This window comes from Acromyrmex echinatior, chromosome 6, assembly GCF_024713525.1.
Source record: "Acromyrmex echinatior isolate Ae372 chromosome 6, ASM2471352v2, whole genome shotgun sequence".
Lineage (NCBI taxonomy): Eukaryota > Metazoa > Arthropoda > Insecta > Hymenoptera > Formicidae > Acromyrmex > Acromyrmex echinatior.
Window position 1 is genome coordinate 5,694,528 of NC_141857.1, and position 25,053 is coordinate 5,719,580.

The 25,053-nt window shown below is 35.7% G+C and overlaps 2 protein-coding genes across 10 annotated transcripts in view; one reads left to right on the forward strand and one right to left on the reverse strand.

Annotated features, from left to right (window-relative positions):
- Positions 1–89: 89 nt before the first annotated feature.
- On the forward strand, positions 90–5,219 carry LOC105154028 (protein DENND6A). 3 transcript variants are annotated; one of them, XM_011069260.2, is made up of 10 exons: positions 91–361; positions 474–796; positions 900–1,222; positions 1,324–1,596; positions 1,662–1,847; positions 2,277–2,524; positions 2,595–2,785; positions 2,842–3,110; positions 3,180–3,392; positions 3,471–5,219. In XM_011069260.2, the coding sequence occupies exons 3-10, from the start codon at positions 1,076–1,078 to the stop codon at positions 3,669–3,671; spliced, it is 1,728 nt and encodes a 575-aa protein (XP_011067562.2). In that variant the 5' UTR covers positions 91–361; positions 474–796; positions 900–1,075; the 3' UTR covers positions 3,672–5,219. The 3 variants fall into 3 exon arrangements, with proteins under 3 accessions (XP_011067564.2, XP_011067562.2, XP_011067563.2); XM_011069262.2 differs by having other exon boundaries at positions 90–796; positions 2,845–3,110; XM_011069261.2 differs by having other exon boundaries at positions 91–663.
- Positions 5,220–7,113: 1,894 nt separating this feature from the next.
- Positions 7,114–25,053, reverse strand: part of Sap47 (Synapse-associated protein 47kD) — a 70,705-nt gene continuing 52,765 nt past the window's right edge. For 4 of the 7 annotated variants that reach the window (XM_087407234.1, XM_087407233.1, XM_011069269.2 and 1 more), the window contains exons 5-9: positions 20,261–20,401; positions 19,167–19,306; positions 18,041–18,192; positions 15,451–15,624; positions 7,114–9,461 (exon numbers count right to left, since the gene is read on the reverse strand). In XM_087407234.1, the coding sequence (XP_087263360.1) occupies positions 9,268–9,461; positions 15,451–15,624; positions 18,041–18,192; positions 19,167–19,306; positions 20,261–20,401 (801 nt within the window). In that variant the 3' untranslated portion in view covers positions 7,114–9,267. Of the gene's footprint in view, positions 9,462–12,385; positions 14,188–15,030; positions 15,118–15,450; positions 15,625–18,040; positions 18,193–19,166; positions 19,307–20,260; positions 20,402–25,053 lie in introns of those variants that run through there. The other 3 variants (XM_087407239.1, XM_087407235.1, XM_087407238.1) reach the window with 3 other exon arrangements.

Below are 25,053 nucleotides of genomic sequence, written 5' to 3' on the forward strand. Positions count from 1 at the left end.
CGTGTGTTAGTATATCGTACAGTAACACCATCTACAAAAGTAAAAGGAAAGTTTATAATTTAGTTTGGTGAACAATTGGGCACCCTGGAGTTCCTGCATTGCCCTGAGGGCAAGTTAGCGGCAATTCGAGGTCTAGGGTGCGTTTCATTAAAGTTAAATGTGATGGTTTAGTAGTAATTTATCATAAAATAAAGTCAATAAAGTAGGTTCAAGAAGGAATTTGTCTAATGTTATCGAGCAAATGCTAATAACGAGTAATAATGAGACTGATTCTTTGATCCATGGGATTGTCACACGAAGGTTATAAACATCTGGTTGCTGAAATCCAAACGCTATGAAGACTCTCTTCGACCAGGCAAGGGTGAGTGTCGCGTGTGTATACGAATGTCAAGGTGCACAGCTGTCTCGCTTGGACGATTTAATCACTCTTGCATTGATTATACTGCAAGCTGGACTGGTATATTGTTTGATAGATTGTTGTCCAGAGACGGGAAACATATGGAGGTTTCAACATGTGCATGTCTAAGTACATTGATACGAGCAAATGCACTCTGGTATTAAGCATGCCTACTCTTGCCTGGACCAGCCTTTGACTCGGCCTCATAAACTGAAGGTTCAATTAAACTCCTGAAGTACAGGACGTACATGCAAATTAAATTTTCTGTAGGTATTGCAAACAGGGTACATAATTTCAAGACTAATCATAGTTATAGAGGATGTTTGAGAGTTAGTTCAATTAGAAAAGATTTATAGTTGATGCATATATTGAATAATGTGCAAATATATATTTATAGTGGTAAGTCAATATTTATTTCAGATTTTGTCAAAGATTTATTTAAGATTTTTTGACAATATCGAGATATTTTTAAGACAATATTGAGATTGCTTTTATATTTCAGAATTTAGATAATTCAGAATCTTCAAGCGATCAATTATAATGTGACATAATTGTTAGTCAAGTGCCAGTGCAAGTGTCATGCAGTTGAAAATAATCATGTTGTACAATAATGAATGACACATGTAATAATATATAAGACGAATAATTAGATTAGTAGGATAAGTAGAAGAGAGAACAATGTCAGTTCCTTCCTGCTCAAGTAAAGGATTGAACAATGAAACTACTAAAGAAGAAGTAGTATATGGAAAATGGGAACGTTTTACTAATTGGGTGCATTGTATATGCATCGTTACTTTCGATCTTGAATTGGGTCAAGCTATAGAGGTGTGATCACACACATTTACAGAATTATTATTTTAATATTTAGTTAACAAAATAAAATAAAATGCTTTTGCTAATCATATTTCTTTTTTTATGTGTGACAGGCGATTTATCCAAGTCATGTTAAATTATCGGAACAAGAGAGATCTAATGTTTGTTACTTAGCTTTTCCTGATTCCAATTCTGGATGTATGGGAGATACTCAGTATCATGTAAGAATAAGACAAAGTAGTAAAACGATGCAAGAAACTAATGCTCTCAAGGAATATGACAGGAAATCACCTTCTTTTCTACAAACTGATAGAGATTATTACTGGGGATACGTATATTTCCGACAAGTGAAGGATAAATCGTTGCCAAGAGGATATTTTCAAAAGGTATGTTAACAATTTGATAAATTTGATATAATTTATTTAATTTGTAATTAATATCACGCTTCCAGAGTGTTGTTATAATTACAAAACTGCCATTTGTCAATCTGTTCGGTGAATTGTGTGCTTTGATCGCGCCGGAATTTTTCGAGACTGGAATAGCACTTATGGAAGCTGTGGTGCGCGAGATTGATCACTGGCCTCCTCCAGTTCCAGGCCAAATAGTTCATTTGCCTCTTATCGGAGTGTTATTCCAGGTAAATTGATTTATAAGTTACATAAATAAAAAATGCAGAACATATGTTTCTATGAACATTAGATTGCATATGCTTTGTTGTTGAAATAATGGACACAAATGTAATAGTATCAATAAATAATGACTGTTTAAAAGTTTCAGATGGATATTTTTTTTTATAAAAATGTTCAAAATGTTTATAAAAATGCTTAAAATGTTTTCATCATTCTCTACACATGCCTGAGCATGACATATACATGACTCACTTTATTTAAATTTATTTGTGTCCACTATTTTGATGACAAAACATTTGCGATCTAATTCATAAAAGTATTATATATATTTGTTCTTCCTTTTTGTCTAATAACATACTCATGAAATTAAAAAAAAATTTATAATTTATTTTGTACAAATATATGTTGTCTATATATTAAAAGGATGATTATTTTAGACATATATCCCAAACCAAAATTACAAAGCTGTTGTTCCAACGATTGCTGCTATGGAGCACACATCCAACATGCACGCAACACGAAGACTGATGCTGACATCAACTTATGAAGGCGATATGTTTCGAAGTTTAGCCAGTGTTGTTAGTTACGTGCATTTATTATGGGAATTAGTACTTCTTAGTGAACCAATCGTTGTGATGGCAAGCTCACCGACTACATGTTCCGAGATGGTTCAAGCGCTTATAGCGTAAGTATCAAATTAAAATAACTGATACTTGTTATACATCTATAATGCATAACCAGAAAACATTCTCCAGCATGATCGCGCCGTTGAAGTACTGTGCGGATCATCGGCCATATTTTACTATTCACGATTCAGAATTCAAAGAGTACACCACTGATTCTCCGACGCCACCTGCTGTGATTCTGGGCGTGACAAATCCATTCTTTGCAAAGACGCTGCAACACTGGCCGCATATCATCCGGATAAGTAACGGTAACAATAGCGGTAAGTTCTATGGCGCTTAAAGGTTAGCAGTATGTATTCAAGATTTGATATTTCAGAAGATCAGAAATATAAAATCAAGAGATCTGAAAATCTGAAGGTGCTAGACTCGAAACCTGGCGTTTACACTCAGTACAAATCTTTCCTGCAGAAAGACAAAACTATACTGAAAAAATTGTTCAGGGGTATTCAAACAAAACGGCCGGGCGAAGTGCAGACCGCGCTTTTGAAACGTCATCTTATAGAACTCACAGAGAGCTTTATGATTCCGCTTGAGAGATACATCGCGACCCTTATGCCACTACAAAAGAACATATCACCTTTTAAGGTAATTAATTATTAGGGATTAATGATTATAGAGTCAGTTTATGTAATTGATGACAATGATTTTTTTCAGGCAACTCCTACACCACAAATGTTCAATCCAGATGACTTCCTAGCTAGTTTAACCAGCTCCGGTCCTCAATTAACTACAGGTATAAAAGGCGATTGGGTAGGACTCTATAAACGATTCTTTCGATCACCGAACTTTTCCGGATGGTTTCACACAAGATATATGGAATTGAGTCAGCAGTTGCAAGTTAAACAGTTAGAGAAATTATCGCAGGCGGTATGAATATTAATTTTTTCTTTTACATTTTTTCATAATTTTATTATAAATTCTTATCAATATAATAATCATGGATAGGATTTAAAAACATGGGTACAAGGGAAGCAGGAAGTGGAAGTAGTCGATATGATTCTTAGAATTCGCCAGAAGTTGGAGAAAAGCTGCATTGATGACGTACCAATCGATAATTCAGTAAGAGAGAAATTGCGAGAGAGAATAAATGACATTACGCACGTATTGCCGGATGATTTAAAGGTGATTTTAAGACATGAATCTTGACGGTACGAGTACGTTATTAATTATAAAACTCGCTAACGTTATATTTATTTCTAAGAGCCCGGAACGTATTTAAGTCAACTCAAAAAGACGTAATATCTAAGATAGATTAAATGCTCTATTCCCTTCCTCTATAACGTAAATGAATGAACGAAAAAGTTATAGTTTATAGTTTGAGTATACGCGATGAGTTACATTAAAAGAGGATGCTGTTATATACGTACTTTAATTTGTAACTCGAAATACTCGCCACAAAATTAACGGATTGATGAAGTAAATTCCTTGTATATATGACAGAAATTAATCATGGAAATATTATCCTATGTGTTTAGCATATCACTTAACCCTTTGAGTACGAAACAGTGTCGAGTGTTCTGCATGGTCGGACCTCAGCTGATGGTAACAAACACAGTCTTTTTTTCGCATCGAGTTTAAGTATCAAGAGATTGCACAACACATATGGATTAAAATATTTACCTTAACTTATGGTATTATTTATTTATACATATTTACATAAATTTATTTGTACATAAATTATTTATGGATAAATTATTATTAATGTTTCATGAATAAATTAGAAAAAAAATACGTTGCACATATATGCGCCCATGATACTCAAAGGGCTAAGTATGTCAATATACTTTATTTTTTATACTTGAATCATGGTATTTCGTATGATTTTGCTCTATTAAGCTTGACTGATTATAGCGTATGCTCGCGAGCGTTATTTAATTTTCTTTATAATGCCAACGTAGTAGCTTCCATCCTCTACTCGACCAAGTAATTTCGATCAATGATTTTATATATGCGGCGATCTTTTTTGTTATCAAATACTGGTAAATACTCTACTTGGGGTAATCAGCGATAACAATAATCGTAATCTCATGAAAATAAGAATTTCAACTCAAGTGGAATGTATGAGATTGAAATGTTAAGTAATGTACATACATTTTTTGAGATCTGTAAATATTGATACAAATGATACGTATATAATAAAAATTTATTTTAATATATATAATAAGATTTTGAATTATTAGAGATATTTATATCTACATTTATATGTAAACGATTTGATATGAGTATAAAAATTATAAAATTTTTATATCTTTTTTTCCCGTAAATATCTTTATTTAAAATATTTTGTTAGGACGGTATTTTGTAATTAGATAATTTTGTTGAAAACAGCGTGTGTAAGGTAGAAGAAACATTAGCTTATAAGAGGTAATATTTTATTTTATTTTATTTCTTACGACTTTTTTATTATTACATTCTCCCAATTACATTAATAATTTTTTCAATAGTTTTATCTTAATGCTTGCGTCATTATATTCTCATTATAATATTCATAATATATTATCATACTTTCAATAGAGTCTCAACAACACACATATATATGTATATATTTATCGCGCAAGTATGACAAATATATACATATATATATATTTATCCATATGTATACATGTATATATATACATATATGTATATATAGGTATCGGGTGTATGTTCATTTTCTTTTTCTTTTTATGAGTGTGAATGCACAGTATCGTAAGATAGCTTTATTACACAATTAATTCACAGAGTTCACTTTATTATTCTGCCGAAGTACACCTCGATTTCTGGCCATCGCGTTTATCTCCTGTCGCTTTCGCGGAAGATAGGATGACGTTCTTGCGCGCGGAAAATTTTATGTCATATAAATCTTGCGTTTTTTTTTTAATCACTTCGGCCGGTGTGTGAGAGAGAAAAAGAGACGGGGAAATTCTTTTTCTCGTGATTTTATGTATTTGTACAGTCGAAGGATCTGGGAGGAAGAGGAACAAAGGTCTTCCTTGGGCTGCCTCGAGAACCCGCGCATAATACTAAAGAGAGCGGATAAATGCGATTATCGCCTTTGCTTTACTTCGACAGACTTAGGCCTGGGTGAATTGCGCCTCCTTAAGTAAATCTTACAAGCCTATCGACTAAAAACACGAATGGAAACTTTACAACGAGCTTCTCTTTGGGAAAAGATGAACGCGGATGAAGCAGCGTTTTTTTTATTTCTTTAAAGGGCTCGCGCGGTCACAGCCGAACGCGAGCGGACTTTTTCTCGGATTGTGAGAGTATTGATATAATAATACATATCGTATAAGCCGCTCGCCGTGCGGTTTCTGGAGAAACGATCTTATCGCATTACCGTGGTACTCCTTTCATCCCGGGGATGACTACTTGAAAGGAGGGAAAAAGTCATTCATGGTATATAAATTGACTAAATACCTGAATTGGGCGTGCAACGGTGCACGACGCAAAACGAACGTCTCAACGGGAAACGCAAATGCCGACCTGCTCGATGATTATTTATTCCCGATTTATTAGTCCTCGTACGGGATTTATAGTGGAAGACGTGGACCTTTTGAAAGATTTATAAAATAAGAATCTAATGCACGAAGATTTACTTTTGTGTTAAATACTTTGTTTTTATCGCTACTTTCCGCGATTGTGAAATGCAAATATTTTTATATTTTGAGTATATATTTAGATAAGTGTAACGATCTAATTTACATTCTTGTGACAAAAATCACTAATCAAACAATTTGCGTTTAGCATCAGATGTACGATAAAAATATATGACGATGATTTATTCAACAGAATTCATCCGCCAAGATTTATTATAGGTAATTAAACGTAAATAATAAAACCGTATAAAAATAGTAATTAAACTCATAGGTCCATGTTTTCTTTTCCTCACTATAAATCCAGTTGCTTTCACTCGTTCGCTTCGATCCGACGTTTGTTCACCTTTTCGCACGTGTCTCGCGTTTTGCCTTTTGTTACATTCATGCCATTGGCATTACGATATGATCTCGTTATAGAATTATTTGATGTTACGTTAACATGCGAACGCGAAAAATTCTTCTTGCGGCCTGAGCTAGACCCGTTTGTCTGCACGGAAAAGATATCCCGATAAAACTGTCGATAAACGTGTTTTTCTTTATAATTCACGTGAGGATGCTACTTTGTGCGATTAATCAATAATATTTTTTGATCGTAAACCGTAGTTTCGCGTAACGCGAGATTTTATTGTCGCAAGAATCTAAACTCCGAAAGTCGTGTTTCTTCCCGTTTTTTCCGTTGGCAGAGAACAATTGGACGGTATGTCACACCGAGAACAATATTGCCCCAACAAAATGTTACGCCGCGCGACTTTCGCAATCGAAACTGAAAATCTCATTCTCGCCGGCGTGTTTTACAAGATAGGGCTTGAGCTCGAAGCTTGTCGTAATTGTCTCGAACAGAGTTGTAAAATGCACATTTTGTGTGTTTACTTATCGTAATTGTCTTTAGAGTTGTTACGGCATATGTTTAACGTCAATCCTTGTGAGTTGATTTACGACTCTGTTAGGAACAATTATGACAATCTTTATGCTCGAGCCTTTACAAATGAAACAGCGTAATATATGCTCCATTAGAGTTTCTGTCAATGCAATGATTTATTACGATATTTCGTCCGTACAGACAACGCGAACATGTCATTCTTACAGCGTATAATTCACTTTGACACAATACAAACAACGCATAACGGAACACTTCCGTGATCGATAAGAATGAATTTAAAGACGACACATTCTCCTTTCAATCATCGTCATCGTTGTCGTCATCGTCGCCGGCAACAATCTTCGCATCTTATCTACGGATTTCGCCAGAAACATATATGCTGAACAAAAGATATCGCTAAATCTAGTGCCTTTCCCAATCGTAAGGCATTCCGCGTAAAGTCATGATAAAGTCATCAGATATTAGTCGAATCAATCTTTGTCTTTGACACGTTTTCGTAGATTGTATCGCTTCTCGACAATAATTGCTGGCAATCAACAATGCAACGAAAAGCGCCATTGCGATAAAGCATCGACTTGTAAAGAAAGGATGACGACCAACGGCGCATTTACGCTTCGAAGCGTCCACTTACACGAGGTTGAGATCTTTTAGTACATTTAAAAATTATGAAACAATGTTTTTCATAATTATTCGAGAATCGTTAATTTTGCAGGGCGACCTAGACTCGCAAAAAATGCACCACCGACCACCGTAATCGTCGATCCACACTCGAAACGGTGTCCTTCCACACGGCAGTGTAATTTATCTTGAAAAAATTGTCGATCCTTCGATCACGATGAAGAACATTCGTGTATAAGAACAACCGTGTTGCCGTGCATCTCCGTCGATCAAGCTTCAAATTAATTTTACTTTAATATCACACAACTTTGAAGATATTTATTATTACAATCAACATTACGTTCTCGGACAAGAGCGCCCGATAATTGACATAAGCTTGTGGTGTTAATTAATTCATATGTTCTTCAACATTTCTCTCTCTCTCTCTCTCTCTCTCTCTCTCTCTCTCTCTCTCTCTCTCGAGCTACAACAACCGGATGTCATTTTGTAATTCGGAGGTAGAAGCACAAAGATTCATACGAATATGTATATATTTGATGAAAATCGTACGAGTACGTGAGCCTTTCTGCTGCACCACCAAGCTGTAAAACGGCGATGGTGGAGGAGAAAGGACCATCGTGTTCATCGTGTTCGAGGATCGTAAAGAAGCTGCTTTTCTTTTCGAGAAATTAAAAAAGAACCGAAAGAAAGAGTAGACTTTCCTTTCTATCTTTCTCGCTTTTCTTTATATAGCCACGATCTTCACATTTGTCACTACAGCAGTGATTTTCCGTGTGTCGGAAATACTTCGTGCGGTTTTCGGTTTATATCCTTATACTTCATCCCGATATACGCTTCTTGAGGACGAGACGAACTTCAAAGAATCTCGCGTCATTTTTATTCACGTTTCTTTCCCTTAGGAAATCGACAATGGATCGAAATAAAAGGAGGAATTCTTCTGAGACGCTCCTATGTAACTACATTCTCTCTACGAAAGGGCGGTTTCATGTATTCTATTTTACCGGGGTTCATGCGGAGGCAGTCGCGAGACAAGCCAAAATAAAACACGACTCTCGTAGCTTCTTCACGTTGAAGAAGCCAATACGAATGCGAAAAGAATCCTATCGATCTCAATGACTGGACTTCTAAGTTTTCGTGTCAATATACGACGACGATGAGAGATTGCCGTCCTTAAGTAGCACGACTTCTCCACGTAACGAATGAAAGAAAGTACAATCGAAGTCTAAAAAAAAAAAAAATTAAATCGCTCTTGTCAAATTTTAGTCTTTCTTTTTACATTAAAGCACGAATAGAACAAGCATTCAAAAAGGTATAAAATAGATTCCTTAAAAAATAGCGTTACGATATCGTAAAATTAACGCACGCACAATGTGAGCTTCAATCCATCGGTCGATTCGATTTCGTAGAAAATAATTGATTGAATCGACGACTCGATCTTCGCCGAGTATCGCTTTATCTTTCATTTCTCTCCTTCTTGTACGGCAATGTACGGTCCAGGATCAGGAGATTAACGAGAAATTATAATAATTTACAAAAGAAATTCGCGAGCTTCTCTGTATCAGAGAGAAAGTTCCAATGCGAAAACCAACACGCTAATCTCGCTATTCGCGCGGGATCTCAACGTGGAGCGACCCTCTTATCCGGTCACGAAGAGGATCTCCTCGGCTCACTTGAGGTCCTCGTCGTCCTCGTTGGCGAGCAGCTCGTCGATCTGCTTCTCCCAGTCATTATCGTTGGCCGCGATGTCTTTTGTGGCCGTCGCGACGCTCCTCTCCTGACCGCTGCTGTCACCGTTATTGTTGCCCGTTACAACCTCGTAATCCTTTAGCTCGGCCTCCAATTCACGTTCCCAATCTTCTTCTGCGGAGAGGCACAAGCAGCGTTGTAGCTATTTTGCAGAGAGGGCCACACTCTGGTCTTGTTTGTCTGTCTGTTTCGTCTGTTTGTATTTCCGCGCTGAATATCTGAATTTCTTGTGCACGGAATCATTTTATGTGTTTAAAGTGTGTACCTGTATGTGTGTGTGTGTGTGTGTGTGTGTGTGTGTGTGTGTGTGTGTGTGTGTGTGTGTGTGCGTGTGTGTGAGTGTGTGTGTGTGTGTGTGTGTGCATGTGTGGTGTGTGTGTGTGTGTGTGTCGTGTAAAGTATAAAAGTATCAGAAGGGGCAAAACTCAAATTACAGGACTGGAGAAATTAAAGGGATGGAGAGAAAAAGAACATACGAGAGCAACGGAAGCAAGAGGGAAAGGCTTCGACGTTTGTGTTTCGAAAGCTTTCACTCTAAGTTCGGTTCGTTAAGCGCGTTAAAGACAGGGATACATTAGTAGCTTGAGAAAGAGAGAAAGAGAAAGAAAGAGAGCGAGAAAGAGAAAGAAAGATAGAGAGAGGAGATATTATATGATTATCGAGTACATCGCGATCGTACGCGTTTTTTCTTATTTTTTTCTACGATTATGTTTCGCGGATGACGACGACGACGACGACGTCTATCACACGATCACCGACTATATAACTCTTTGGAAATTACAGCGAATTGCCGGGAGGAGTAGCTAGAGTTAATCACGTTTCGCTTAACGTACTTGTTACAAAAGTGACTGATTCGCAATTACAAAAGTAATTAATCGGAATATCACGACTTAAACGCTTCAGGAATGCGATTATTCGTACACTATCGCGAGAATAATCCTTGCGCTTCTCAATCCTCAAGCCAACGGTGTCTAAAATCGTGTTTTATATATACGAGTTATAAAAAATAGTAAAATCAATACTTTATATACGCACGTGCCGAAAAAGCATGTCGAATGTAAGAGTAAGTAATTTTAGTCCGAGAGGATCATTGTGGAAAAAAAAAAACAGCCAAAATAAAAAATATTAAAATGGATTTCATTTTTGGCGACCTGTAGCTCGGGTAAAATTTTACACAAAATTCTATTAAAATTTTATATAAAATTTCAAATAGCATACATTTCTTTTGTATTCCAGTATTCGCGCTAGTTTTAAACGCAGGTTTTGGACACCGTTTGCGTTGAAATAAATTATCGTTCAAGCGCGAAATTATTTAATGTTACGTGCGTACATTTAAAAGTCGTGCGAGAATAAACTAGTGGTAGTAGGCGTCAATAAATATTGCGGCCTCTCTAAAAATGTTTAATCTTGAATAATATCTTCTTGCGGTGCATTTCCAGTCGCATCGCCTGTCTTTATCCCTGTATTATCCGCTCCAACAGCTAAAACGAGCTTACGGGTAATCCTAAGACTCAGCTCAAATGTACCTGGATGTAGCCGTCTCTAAGGAAAGTAAATGATAGAAAATAACAGCGACGGCCGGCCGTCTCGCGAGACGTTTCTTTCTTTTTATAGACAAAATACATAACATGAAATACTAAAAATACTAAAAATACACGAAATCCGCAAAATGCTTACTTAAAATCCGATTCTATCGATTCGTCCTTATCTACATACATATGCCGGATGATAATTTCAATTCTCCCGACGCGGAAAAGTCGTGCGGAGAAAAAAAATGCGCACCGAGAAGTGAAAGTCATAATTCAGTTGTCACCGATTTTTATCGGACTGCACGAAAGCAAATAATCCGATATTTTTCGTGCGTATTTTTACGAAAATCGTCTCCTCCATAAAATTGCACATAGTATATACTAAATTAAAAAAAAGATAGAATATAATAGAATATAAATGCTATAAAAATAGAATATAATAAAATATAACGTGCGAAAAAATCGTATCGTTCATTATTTTACTTCCAGATAATCATGCTGCGTCTCTACAAATTCTTTACTTGTATTTTCGATTTTAATATATATAAGTGTAAAGATAATAAAAAGCGATGCAACATGTGACGGATGGTGAATTAAATAAATACGTATGAAATGTATGACTTTCAATTTAAAAAAAAAAAAGAATCAACTTTGCTTATTTCATTACGTGATAAAATACTATAAATGTACAAAATTCAAACGCAAGTATCAAATAAAACCCTGTAATCTATCTAATCATCATAATACTGTTAATGTCGGCATTTCCTGCGATATTATAATAATTCTTAACAGAAAAACAGAATTCTTACTGCTATTTCGATAATTTATAGGACATCGCATCGCCGCGGGCGGGGTTTTATATCGATCGCAAAAGTGCGTTCGTTTTGTCTCCTTTTCCCGATCCAGGTATTAAACGCATCTCTCGCATAAATCTCCACGATAGACGCATACAAATCGCTCGTCGGACGCATTTACGTTCTACCCAATCGTTTGCTGTCCGCGTGGAAAAAAAAAAAATTCGCCACGCGCGTAATTAATTTATCCTGCTTTTCCCATCAGCGGACGATCAGGTGCCGCTTAAAACGGATCGCACCTCCTCCCCTCCCCGGCAGCCGCATTTTTTTCATATCGAAAGAAAAACACTACAATAGCTATACCACCCACGAGAATGCCGGGCACCAGCGGTATTATAGCTCGTTTCCCGGTAAAACACGTATTGTCATTCAACGAATTTTACAGCGACGCGATAAAAATCCGAATGCCCTCCACCAATAATCCGAATCTCACGAAATCGTCTCTCTCGTCTCGCAATTTAAGATTTTCAATTCTCTGATATACTTTTTGCAAGAGTCTGCAAATTTTCTTGGAACATGATTAATAGTAAGGGGAGACACACGTTGTGATATCGCGAGGAGGATCACGGAGGAAAAATTTCGGATTAACAAATATCGCGTCGCTGTCTTTATATTTTATTTAGCAATAGTATATATATATATTTATACATATATATTTCTCTTTTATTTTCCTTAGGTCTCCATTTAATTAATCTCTTACGAAGATATACTTATAATTAAGTTTACAGTTTGCGCAACGTAATCTCTCGCATTTCATCAATAACTGCGTTATACTTTCCGATTTCTTTATACTTTTCTTCGGTCGTTATTTCTGCTTAGTTGCTTATTTATGCTTTACAAAGACACGGAGAGAATCGAGAACAGGCTAGATTAATTGAAATTGATACAGAGAAAGAGAGACAGAGAGTGGCAACGGCAAAACGGCCAAACATACAGACACGTAGCTGAATATCTTTTTCTTTACTACTCCGATTGTGTATGTACGTTATTTTCTTTCTCGTTCTTCGTTCTCTCGCGGAACCTCCCTTTTATTGTTGTGTTTGCATCTTGTTTTATTCATTACATTCGCGTACGTGTGCACAACGTTTCGACGTGACGACGTTTTGTTTATCTAACGTTTCCTTTTCCTCTTTTCCACTACGTTTCATGTTCGATTTTTCGCGATTCGACGAGCTCAGCGTGTCTTCGACTGGGCAAAATTTCAAATACATGTATCTCGACATAAATATTCAAAATAAAAAAATATCACTTTTAACATTTTCCAAACTAAAATTGCGAGTATCTTGCGTTTAAAATATTCTTTTTTTTTCTCTGCCGAACTTTTGCCTGTCCCCGACGCTGTTCGCCAGCGTTTCGCTTCCCACGTCATCATTCGATTCTCAATTCGTCATCACCGGTTGATTGCAACGTGAATTGTCTCGTTTCTGGTCTCATTACTGATTCAGGTATTAGCGTTTAATGACAATCGGTGCAATGACCTCGCAATGTGACAGTAATAATAACGATAACGATATCCACGTCATAATCATGCAGCATTACGCCCGGCTGTATATACGTACGTTTCTCTTGGTTTGCTTAATCCCTTTGCTGCGATACGCGTTAACGGCGAACGTGCGCTGATTGCAAACTTGTCTCGTCGAATGCCGGAACTAAGCGTTCCCCAATGCATTATGACACTTGCATCTAAAAGGATCGCGCAAAAGTATATATTGCGCTTGTCCCGGTCAGCTTGTCTCTTCGAGCGGTCGTTAAAAGGTATATACCCTTAATTGGAAATATAAAAATGCCCTCAGTATCCGTTCCAAGATATCTCAGCCCTCTTCTACGCGAAAGTAAAATTCGAGAGATCTTTATATAAATCGAGTACTCTCTAAGATCACTACAGTCACTAACAACAGAGAGCCTGAAACGCTACTTCACGTGAAAATTTCTCTACCACACTAATTAAATTTATGTTTTCAATGACGGATCTGATCTCGCGTAATGTTTTAAAATCGGACTTTGCTGCTTCTTACGCGCGTTCATTTCGTTCCGGAATCATAGAGGAGGCGTTTCACACTTTACACACAAACTTCTTCATCGATTCGTACTCGACGTCGCATTTAATAGAGCTGATCCTTGCGACTGGCACGGAATCGCGTGGGCTGCCGACGATCGGAAACGGAATATCCGCGAAGAAGGAACACGCTGTTCATCCCGTGGAAACGTTCGTGTCAAGGAGGGGGTGGCTTCGCGATCGAACGTAACAGAAACGGAGCAATAAAGAGGAAAAAAACAGAGAAAGAAAGAAAAGAGACGGAAATAGGAATGGGAGAGAGAGAGAGAGAGAGACGCGAAAAGAAATTTTGGTATCGTAAGAACTGAAATTGTCAGTTTTCGAGAGTGGGAAGCATGTATATCTCTGAGGGGTGTGCTTTGGATAATGGCATTTGGGGGGCACTCTCCTCTTCTTTTAGGCTGTTGACAAAATAGAATGAAAAGCGGTCGTTTAGTTAAAGCGCCCATATAAGAGAGAGAAAAAAAAAGAAAGAGAAACGTTTAAACGCAACAGACGTTCAACATTGGCAACGACATGACGCACGATGGCACGTCGTTGCCACACACTAAGAATTCGGAAACAAGCAATTCCTAAAGAAAGCACAGACAGGAAGATTGAAGGGATGTACAGAGAAGCTACGTAAGAAACGACACTAGCTTGGTGGTGGTGTAATACATTGAGAAATTAAGGTCAGGCTTTTCGCGCGGTGGCATTAATTTCATACTCACGAGGAGAGTACTCTTGGACCGTGTCGTGGCACAGATCGAGCTCTTGCATCGATCACCTCGGTGACCCGTTTCCGTTTTGCTGGTGAGATCAATGAATGATACATAATCTCTGGCAAGAAACAGTTTTCAAGAACTGCATTTCTTATAGCTGATACATTTCGCTATTTAACGAGACGGAATTTAGTGAGACACAATTACCTGGAACGACCTCTGCGTTCCTTCAAAATTATACTTGCAAGAACTATGTAATGTATAATTACATTCAACGTAGATCTTTCTTTTTTTTAAATCTAATTTTATATATTAGGTGTTGGAATTAATTCGTAGCGTTTTACAAGTGATGGGAAGTACTTTCATTAATGTATTTTTTAATGCTCATGTGAAATAAATAACATTCTTTCATTTAAAAACGCTACGAATTAATTCCAACACCTAATAGTTAAAGACTTGCAGAAACGATAATAAAAAATTGCAATTATATATGGATACTCTCTGAGAATTATTCACAAACTCCATAACGATTAAATATTTCAATTTTGTTTGGTATCGTTCATTAATCACCAGCAAATAAGGAGAACGGCGTCTTCATATAATTATGTAAAATCTCGTTGGTGGTCGTAACTAATGAAAACCAAGGAAATGGGAAAATCTAAGATTCTCTGGATGTAAATCATTCTAGACAAAGTAATTTCACAAATACAATCTGCCGTCATAGAAATTCGAAAATTCTCATTTAAAAGTCAAACCGTTCTGCGAATACCGCAATCCATTTAGAGACCAAGTCTAGAATTACTCTCGTTTCTTGCCATTACCGTGATATCTTTGCGTCTTATCGACGAAGATTATCGCGGGGAGAGCCGCGATGAGAATTAGCGATGGAGACGGCGAGATCGACAGATCGCATCTGATCTTGTGCGTGGGAAAGTTAACGACGACCAACGATCAACGACTGACCTTTCGGCGGCTGCATCCCCAGCTTTTTCATCCCCTCTCGGACCTCCTCGAGGTCTGTGTCCGAGACCCTCATGGTATCGGATACGAACTCGTGACCTGGCGAATCGGCTAGCGCGCTGTTACTGCTCGCCGTCGTGACTCCGGTGGTGGTTGTCTGGCCAGTGGTCATTTGAACTGTTTGCAAGACAACACTGACGGCTAAACTATATGGGTAGGGGTGCGTGTGTATGTTCGTGTACATGAGGATGCGTATTATTATGTACATTAGCACGTGTGTTTATGTATCTAATATACTAACGCTAAGTCTACTGGAATCTGATTTCGCACGCAAACGATCGGTAATCGTGAACAGGGGTTGCCTCGATTGTTTACCGAAGCCGATTGCGCCCAGTTCCAGCAACGCCGAAGCAGAATCTTGATTAATCTAAGCGCCAAAGAGGAATGACAGTTAATTAATTTAAGAGATAAATTAAACACACGAGCGTTCTAAAACGCGTTCTTTTCACGAAAGTAACTGTTAACGCGAGTGTCACTCTAAGGAATCTATTCTTGAATCTATATCGCATACGAAAATCTATAATATACGTGACATATATTATAGGATTTTTTCGTATGTGATATTTTTCAAGAATGTCAAGACCGATTATTATTATTCAAGACTAAGACATGCATAGTGAAATAGCGAATGGAATCGAAATATTAAATTTATATTGGCGACGAAAGTCATCTTTATTCACGGTCTAAATGTCAGAGAAAGTCTCCGGGATGTTTCTCGACGTTTAAGGATACTGCGAAATGCCGCTCGTAAATCTTAGAATGCAAAAATACCATTCTTTCATACCCATCTTTCATCATCTGAGAAATATTTGGGATATCCGTATTCTTCGACCGAATATTACTGAATCTCCAAGCGTTTTCTTCCCGATTCAATTTCTCGCGATACACTGGAACTGGAGCGAAATCGGATCTTTCTTCCACTCAAAGGAGAGACGAGAGTCTTCGGTTCAATGATCGGAGACACGGTGCGGTGAAGAGATGGACCGTGAAAGAGAAAAAGAGAGAGAGAAAGAGTAACAGCAAATACCCCAAATTCCTACCCTATTCACGGAATAATCTTTGGCTTCAAGGATATTTTAACGCGTTCGCTCATTTCTCCATAATCGATTTCCCAACTCGACCACCGAGTATTTCCCTTAATCCGTTAATTCATCTGCACCAATCGCAATTACATTGTTTGCACAGTTAAAGAATTGATCACGAGACTCCTACTCTTTCTTTCTCCCTTTCTCTCTCTTTCTCCGATACCGTAATCCCGATGTGACATCACGTTTCGTGCAAAAGCTCATGTACACGAACGCATTGATACAAATCATTGACGATCATTAAATAAACTGTTTTGCCCGAAAAATTTAATTTGAACAAAATTCTGTACTCATGCCTTCTATCATTTAGTTCACGGTAGAAAGAATGAGATCTTGTTCAAAATCTCTTTTGTTAAACGAAATTAATTATTTCATAATGTTTCATGAAAGAACATGGGACTTATTAGTAATTAATTATCAACGTATTATTCTCACATGAATTTATACGCACAATGAAATTATGTATTATACATGAAGAAATTGTTATTAATATATATCGTGATATCATGATACATTATGTATAATAATATCAAAATATCAGCATATCGATTTCGTGCTGCGTTAACTTTCACGTGGATTACGTAAATGCAATGTTGTACGCGTCTGAGTCGTAGTAATTACTCAATTTCAAATTCGATAACCTTGTCAAATATTAAAGACGTTAAACGGTATCTTCGGCCGATTAAACTTTAAATTTTAATTTCGGGCTTCCCTTGGATCAATACGTTCCCAGCATCCGGCATGACATTTGCACAGAAAACGCACGCCACTACAGACACACCATCTCAAAAACTCCACGCCATGCAAAAAGGTCCATCGTGGGACGCTGCTAATCGGAATTGCAAATTAGGCGTAAATGCAGCGCGACGCCGCCGATCTCTCTGCCCTTTTCCAAAGGTTGCATCTTGCAGCTTGCATCATTCAACCCGGCGGAGTTTATCTCGGCAAGACGTCGTGCCGCGATGTCAAAGGGGAAGTCCTGGCCGCTAGACAATTGGAATTTTCCGATTTCTTAATGAATAATACTTCAGTCAAAAAATCTGATCGAATATTATGTTCAGAATCACGAGTAGAATTAACATATAATAATTAATATCATTATTGTCTAATTGGACATCTTGATAATCGACGTCACAATAGTAAAAGCATTATTTTCAATTTCATTCAAAAGTATACATTGCTCACAATTAAATATAAAATTTTGAATAGATTTCGTTCTCATTAATATGTACGTATATATTTCAGCGGCATATAGGATGTCCCCTTTAAATTTATAGAAAGCTGCGTGCTTCGTAATCGATATTAACAGATCAGGAAGCGCGTCGAGCGACGATGCTCTCGAGCAAAACTGGAGAACCTAATCACGTCGCAATGCCAACGTCGGCGTACTACGCAAACCGTTCTACGTGACAAAGAAAAAAATAAATAAAACAGAGTAAACGAATTACCTTGAGTATGATCGATGCTATCGGTGCTGGCGAGCGTTTGATTGGGGTTGCTTTCTGCTTGCTGTTGGCTGGCCATCGCGTTCAATTCGTAGCCCTGACGCAGCAAGGACACCCGATAGAAGTAGTTGCGCCAGAAGTTCTCCTCGGATATACTATCGCAAATAGGTCGAATGAGTTCTCGAAATCGATAAAGGGGTTTTAACGAAGGGATCAGATTCCGGGCTCAGGATTAGCAGTCACGCTAATTAATGTTGCGCTTCGCAACAGTGTTTCATCGAAGTCGCAAACTAATTAATCGTCGAAACGATTAAATCAACATAATACTCATATTCCTGCACGATACTTTCGCGCGATAATGGCCCTAACTTGTAGCCCTTGATATTTATATATAGAGGTGAAAGGAAAACGCAGTCAATTTCAAAGTGTTGAGATCAACTAATTGTTTAAATCAAGCAATAATGAAAGGGCAAATTCTACATTAACTTTTTATCGACGTTTTTATTGACTGCTCGTTATCAATCTACTATAAAATTCTTTTCTGACCTTTCTCTATTTCGTGCACCGTTTTACTGAAATAGACGAAATTATGAGGACAATAAAATGCATTATTTTCGTCGAATGTTACAACGTAATTTAATTAGCTTTTTCATGTTTCGTAGAATATAAAATTAATTGAACATGATCTACGGTACTTTGAGAAAATAAGTTCACGAGTCAATTGATGAAACTAAATTATATTTTCATAATGGAAATTATATTTTGATAATAAACTTTATAATTAATACAAACTTTATAATTTTCATTCGTCGACAATGTAATAATAAACGAACATAAATGTTATTTAATTTTTTATTACATATTGCGCGAATTATCAGAATTATGATTTTCCGAGCGCAATTTTATTTTTGCAGCATAAAATACGTATCATAATCATTAATTTTATATAACATATGTGAGATTATACTTGCTTTATGAATTTAGCTTTAATCATTTAAAATCCTAAAGTAACGAGAATTAATTGAAAAATGTAAACCTATTATTTTCGACATTTTCGTGATATAAAATAAATAGAGCGGAAGAGAGACATTATGGATCATTATAACAAGGCATATTTTAATCTACTTACACTTTCGGGACAAGCTCGAACCTCATAGCTTCAAGATTCGGATCCAGGGCAAGGGTGGCCTGTGCCATTGGCTGAACAGCTTCGAAATCCCAAGCGAATTCTACGCCTGGTGGTGGTGCTCTCACGAAATTACGTCGATCCTGAAATCCATGAGAAGGTTGAATCCTCGTTTAATTCTGCCGGCTTGACTAAAGCCAAATTGTGATCCTTTATAACGATGCGCAAGAAAATAGCAAAATGTAAATAAACAACAGAAACATTCTTTCCTCAAAAATGGAAATATTTTTTCTAATTAATCGCTACCAGCAGTTTCAAGTTATAAAAGAATAATTACAATCATTAAAACGAAAATTATTACAGCAATATTATTATTTCCATTGGAGGAAATGTATTTATTATAATTATGAAAAATTTTGCATATATATATATATATATATATATATATACACATCGCATTATTTTTACATATTAATTATGCAACACTGTTCCTGAAAATTATTTCGTTAAATTATAAAACATGACTTCTGACTTTTATTTAAGATTTATTTTTTATGCTACAATTAAATCTAAATGCCAATTTTAAGCGAAAAAAAGTGGACAGAAATGACTATCAAAAATATAGTACTTATCGCATAAAATTTTCAATGCGTGTTGCATGAAACTATTTTCATTAATGACATTTGATGCAGTTTTAAGAGTTTTTATATTAAAAAATTATATTTATATTTATATTTATATTATAATTATATTAAAAAATGCGATGAAACTAGTAAATGAAATAAAAATATAATGAAATGAGAATATGAGAATGTGAAAAATTCAGTGACATCTTCACGTCATTCTTGTGTGGTGTAATAGTTAATTAATTTTATCATGCACCGTTATCTTTGTGACGCATACAGTTTTGCGCTGGTTTGAAATAAGATAAAGGCGTGTTTATAAATGAATAGATATAAAAATTTTTAAGTCCATCAAAAAAATCCACTTTTTTGTGTCTCGAAGGAGTAACACTAAAGTGCTAAACGAATATTAAATATCGAATATCCATATTGATTACGTTCGTATGACAAAAAGAGGATAAACAACATAATTACGGTCGAGAGGGACAGGCACTCCTCACGCAGTGCGTCCTCATTTGGTGCACCAACCCACGGTGCAACAGCCTCACCCTTCTCGCCTATTTGCTTGCTGGCGATGAAAGCCTCCTGTTCCTTATTGAGTTCAGCAATCAGCCTCTGAAACAGAGAATTAATTTTCATGTCAGTAGCGTATCGCAGAAGGGATTGAGTTGGACAAAGGTGCAAACGCGAATAAAATGAGTTTTGAAACCGATTCTAGGTTATTAACGCGAAAGCGTTATGCTAACTGGTGGTAGAAATAGCGCCGAATCTGCGATAAGTTTCATTTCAAAGCTTATTACCGTATAGATGACACCCTGTGATTTTCGGTCATCAATTCGTTCTCCTTTGCAGGTATTAGCATCAAGATTACCGAGAATATGTCTGCATTTAATGTGTGTTCCTATGATGAATTGCAGGGATATATGAATCCATATGATTAACGCAATTATCTTAAAATAAAAAAAAAAAAAAAAAAAAAAATAGATTTTTGAAAATATTTCATATAAAATTAAAAATTTTATTTTATGCTCCTTATATAATTATGTAAAACATATTTATATATGTATCTCATAAAAATTTAATTCTATTACATATTTTTATTCAAAACTTATAAGAAAATGTAAAATTAGGTCAAATTTCTATCTTCTTCGACACAATAATTATTTAAGCAATTTATAGATTTCTTTTATCCCGAATTTGAAACGAGCAAAAATTGAAACAAAATCGATGAAGGGTACACTGAAAGAAAAGATTGGTTGCTACAACAATTTAAATAGTAAAATATGGCATATTTATATGGCTGCAGCAAATTTTTAGTTGCGTAGCCTATCGAAATCATATAATACTAACATTGTGGATAGGCTAACACAACTAAAAATTTGCTGCTACAATCAAAAACTGGTTGCTACAGCGCCATATAAAAATGCTATATTATATTTTACTATCTAAATTGTTGCAGCAATCAATTTTTTTTTCAATGTATAATATACATTCAAGAAGACACAAAGTGTACTGTTTAATGCAGCGTAAATCTCGACAGTTTCTTACCAGTGCGATCGTGAGAAACAATGAGATCGCTCAATTTTTCAAAACGAGGCGCTTCACCATATAACTACGACGTCTCACGCTATACGGAAGTTTCGGATAAGAATTGATGGCACAATTTTATCCTTTGGTCGTGTTCTGATCATTAAACGTAACAAAACTTTCTTTTCGAAGAGAAGACTTTTTATCGTGGATAAAAGTTATCCTCTCATATATAAAAATTATAAAATATATTTTATTGATCGTTAAGAGCATTGACGTAGAGAGTTTCGTCGTAAAATATATGTAGAAACTTATTGATAAATGTTGCAAACGGATTGACGCTGCATAAGTAATGATGAAAAACGAGCATCTTGTGGCTTAACGATGATTTGAGTATTTCGAAATCCAATTAAATTCGCTTTTACAAGCTATCTTCTTCTTAAAGTATTCCGATTCCGATTATTTCTGTTTACAGTAGTCGAAAGGTGTGATTAACGAGGATCGGTTGTATTTATAAAGTTACAAATATCTATAAATCTTCTCCCACGCGCACTCGTGTGGATCGAAGAAAATGCCATTATTCGGTTTCGAAAGAAGAGATATTATAAATACATTTCTCACAGAATTTATAACAGAGATTGTACTAAAGTTGCAGAAAAAATTGTGCATAGTTCGTATAAAAATCAAGTTTTTATTTCACAGAACGATTTACATAATTTTTTCAGAACTTTTTTTTTTAATAAACAATAGCTTGATGGCTAAAATAGATTCAATTTATTTTTAAGCGGAACTACTGCATGTCAAATTATCCAGAAGTTAGTTTCTTAATGATAAAATTCTCGTTTACATCGCAATTCTTGCTAACGCGTCCTTGTTATCGGGTTATTGATTTTTCATTTCCGACATGTTTGTACGCTTGAGAAAATTAAATTAAATTTAACATAAAATTTCTGTTTAAAAAATGAAATATTTATAGCTCATTCAGGATAACACGAATACAGAGATAGGTGTAGTAAATAATAGGTGGAATAAAATTGGCGTGTTGTAGATATCGAATCGACAGACTTATTTTCCGATTCGGCGTCGAGATAGCTGCTATTTCATTTATAATGTATGCTTACCCGCGTCCCGGCGTTTTTACAGCGAATAGTTACTCGAATTTCCGGCTAAAGTGTCACTAATTTTCTCGTACTATTATTATACTATTTTTCTTCGTAACAACTGTCGATACGCGATTCCAACCGCGTACCATTGCGATAGCAATCGCCAAATAAATTTGTAGCATCGTTGCATTATACGGAATGGCTGTATGATCCCAGCAGCCGAGAAATTCTCGATGAAATGATTGCAATGCGTGTTCCCGCTCGTAAGCGGGATATTGACTTCATCGCCGATAAATCGATTCGTGCAATCGTATGACAGTAACAAAATATCAGTATACTCTCGGGATCAGAATAAGAAACGTCGTTGTGAGAATGGAGAAAGGAAGGAAGGAAATGTCATATGTTCAGAATATATAGAGACTCATCCATATATCTTCGAACTGTGACATTAATGTAATCTTGGTAATATCGATAAAAGAACCAACAAGATACAAAACGTTTCAAAAAAATTAATAATAAAAAGAGTATAATAAAATAATAAAAAGCTAGAACGTTTTTCAAATAGAAAATAGTAAAAGCTGTAAAATTTTTAGCTGATTCAAAGACTAAAATTGATTTTTAATTAAATACATATTTAATATTGAAAAATAAGTGATTACACGAACGTCTGTGCACAGCACAGTTTAATGAATCGTAAAAGAATTATAATCGATAAATCAAGATCTGGAATAGAACTTTTGCCTCTGTTTTCTTTACGAAGCTTAATGCATAGTTCGTTATGTCAAATGTTACAAAACTTTAAAACGACACCGTTGTACTTGATAATTTCGCGCATCTCCGCAAATATATTTGTACAAAGGTAGTTCTCTTTCAAAGTGAATCGATATATCGCTTCTCACGGTAGATTGAATTTATTTGCGTTAAACGGAACATTAAAGAGCCGAAGGGTAAAAGATATAGCATGTCAAATCGATTTCTTAGCGATTACAAACGAGCTCGACGATTAATCGCTTCCTGGCTGATTCTTTTCGGGAATCTATTTTACCACCAAGATAGATACTACATTTTCACACCTTAATGTGCCATCGCAAATTTGATTTATAGCGTCACGTTGACGTACACGGAAAATCACTGAAAGTGTGTCAGCTATTGTATAGAAACTAACAAGAGCTATTCGTATGCCAATCCCATGAATCTTTAGGAAATCCCATAAGTCTCGATTTTATAAGAATTGAAACCTTGGAAGGAAAATTTGCAAAACAATGTACATCATATATTCAATCTAAATTAGAATAAATATTGAATCAGATTGCTTTCAACTTTCTTTTCTCATGGGATTGTGACTTTCAAAAAATAACTCTTAAAATATCTACTACGATGTCGTCGTCAATTCTGATCTTTTAAACGTTATTTTTATCAGAAAGTTTACAGTTTTATTACAGAAGTCTCTTTTATCGCTATATAATTATATAATATACTCGCATAGTTTTTAATAATTTATCTCCCCCCTCCTTTTTTTTCCGATTGAGAAAGTTGCGTAATTATAATATATTGCATTTTCTAATTTTTTTCTTTTAACTACTTGACTATATTTGTAGAATATTCCGGCTATTATCATTTTCGAGAGGGAAAAGACGCCTACAAAATCGCAAGAATTTTTAAGATACTCTTCCGGAAAGTTGAGAAGTCCCAGATTCGAATCCTGGCTGAGGTAATAAATTTCTTCTTTCTTTCTTTCTTTTTTTCTTTTTAATTTAATTTAGGGGGGATTATTAGCGTTTCAGAATGATTGTGTTGAAACCGAATGTCGACTCGCAATTAAATCTGGAATAAATTGATTTAATAAAAGAATATAATGTATTATTTAAACATCCAAAATTTGACCGATCTTGGCTTTCTTTATCGTACTTGATGTATTCACATATACGGTCATGCTTAAAATTTTTAATATGTTCGCAAGAATTTTATTTAAAGGAGAAGTCAACAATTTTTTATGAATATCAAGTTCTGCGGACAATTAATTTTAATTTCAAGTTTTTAATCAAATAGAAATTTCCATTCGCTTTACGATCGATCTGCGATGAAAGTAGAAATAACTGATTATCTCCAGCGTTGCTATGAAAACTCTTCGTTCGTGATGCTCGAATTTCTCTTCAACGACCTGACGCCGTTATAGAAATCCATTATAGGATCCGTCAAGCCAAGAGACAGCCTTAAAATAATTTTGATCATGGTATGACCGTGATCGGTGTACGCAAAAAAAAACTATGTATAGTAGAGCAAAAAAATTGGTATTGCAGTCACGCGTTACAGAAAACGTGACTCGCATAACAGATCGTAAGTGTTGATAAATTCCTGCATTCTGGAAGAAGTATGAGAAGATGAAGCAGTTAAGGAAGTAAAATGTTAAAGAGATAGATACAGAAGAACATCAAAGCGTCGAATGATCATAAGACAGAAAGGTAGGAGTAAAATAAAAGTTGTGAGGTGCAGTTGATATAGAAATCAATTTTTGTCGTTCGCATTTATCGATATTCGATATTAGCTTATATCGAATAAACGTAGAGAAAAGACATATTCTTTAATTAATTCTATTTAGTATAATTTTAATATTTATATATATTTCAATTATTATAT

Coding starts and splice junctions, on each gene's coding strand:
- LOC105154028 (XM_011069261.2), top strand. CDS start 1,076: ATGTCAGTTCCTTCCTGCTCAAGTAAAGGATTGAACAATGAAACTACT. Junction 2,786..2,841: donor AAGTAACGGTAACAATAGCG/GTAAGTTCTATG, acceptor TTGATATTTCAG/AAGATCAGAAATATAAAATC. Junction 3,393..3,470: donor TAGAGAAATTATCGCAGGCG/GTATGAATATTA, acceptor AATCATGGATAG/GATTTAAAAACATGGGTACA.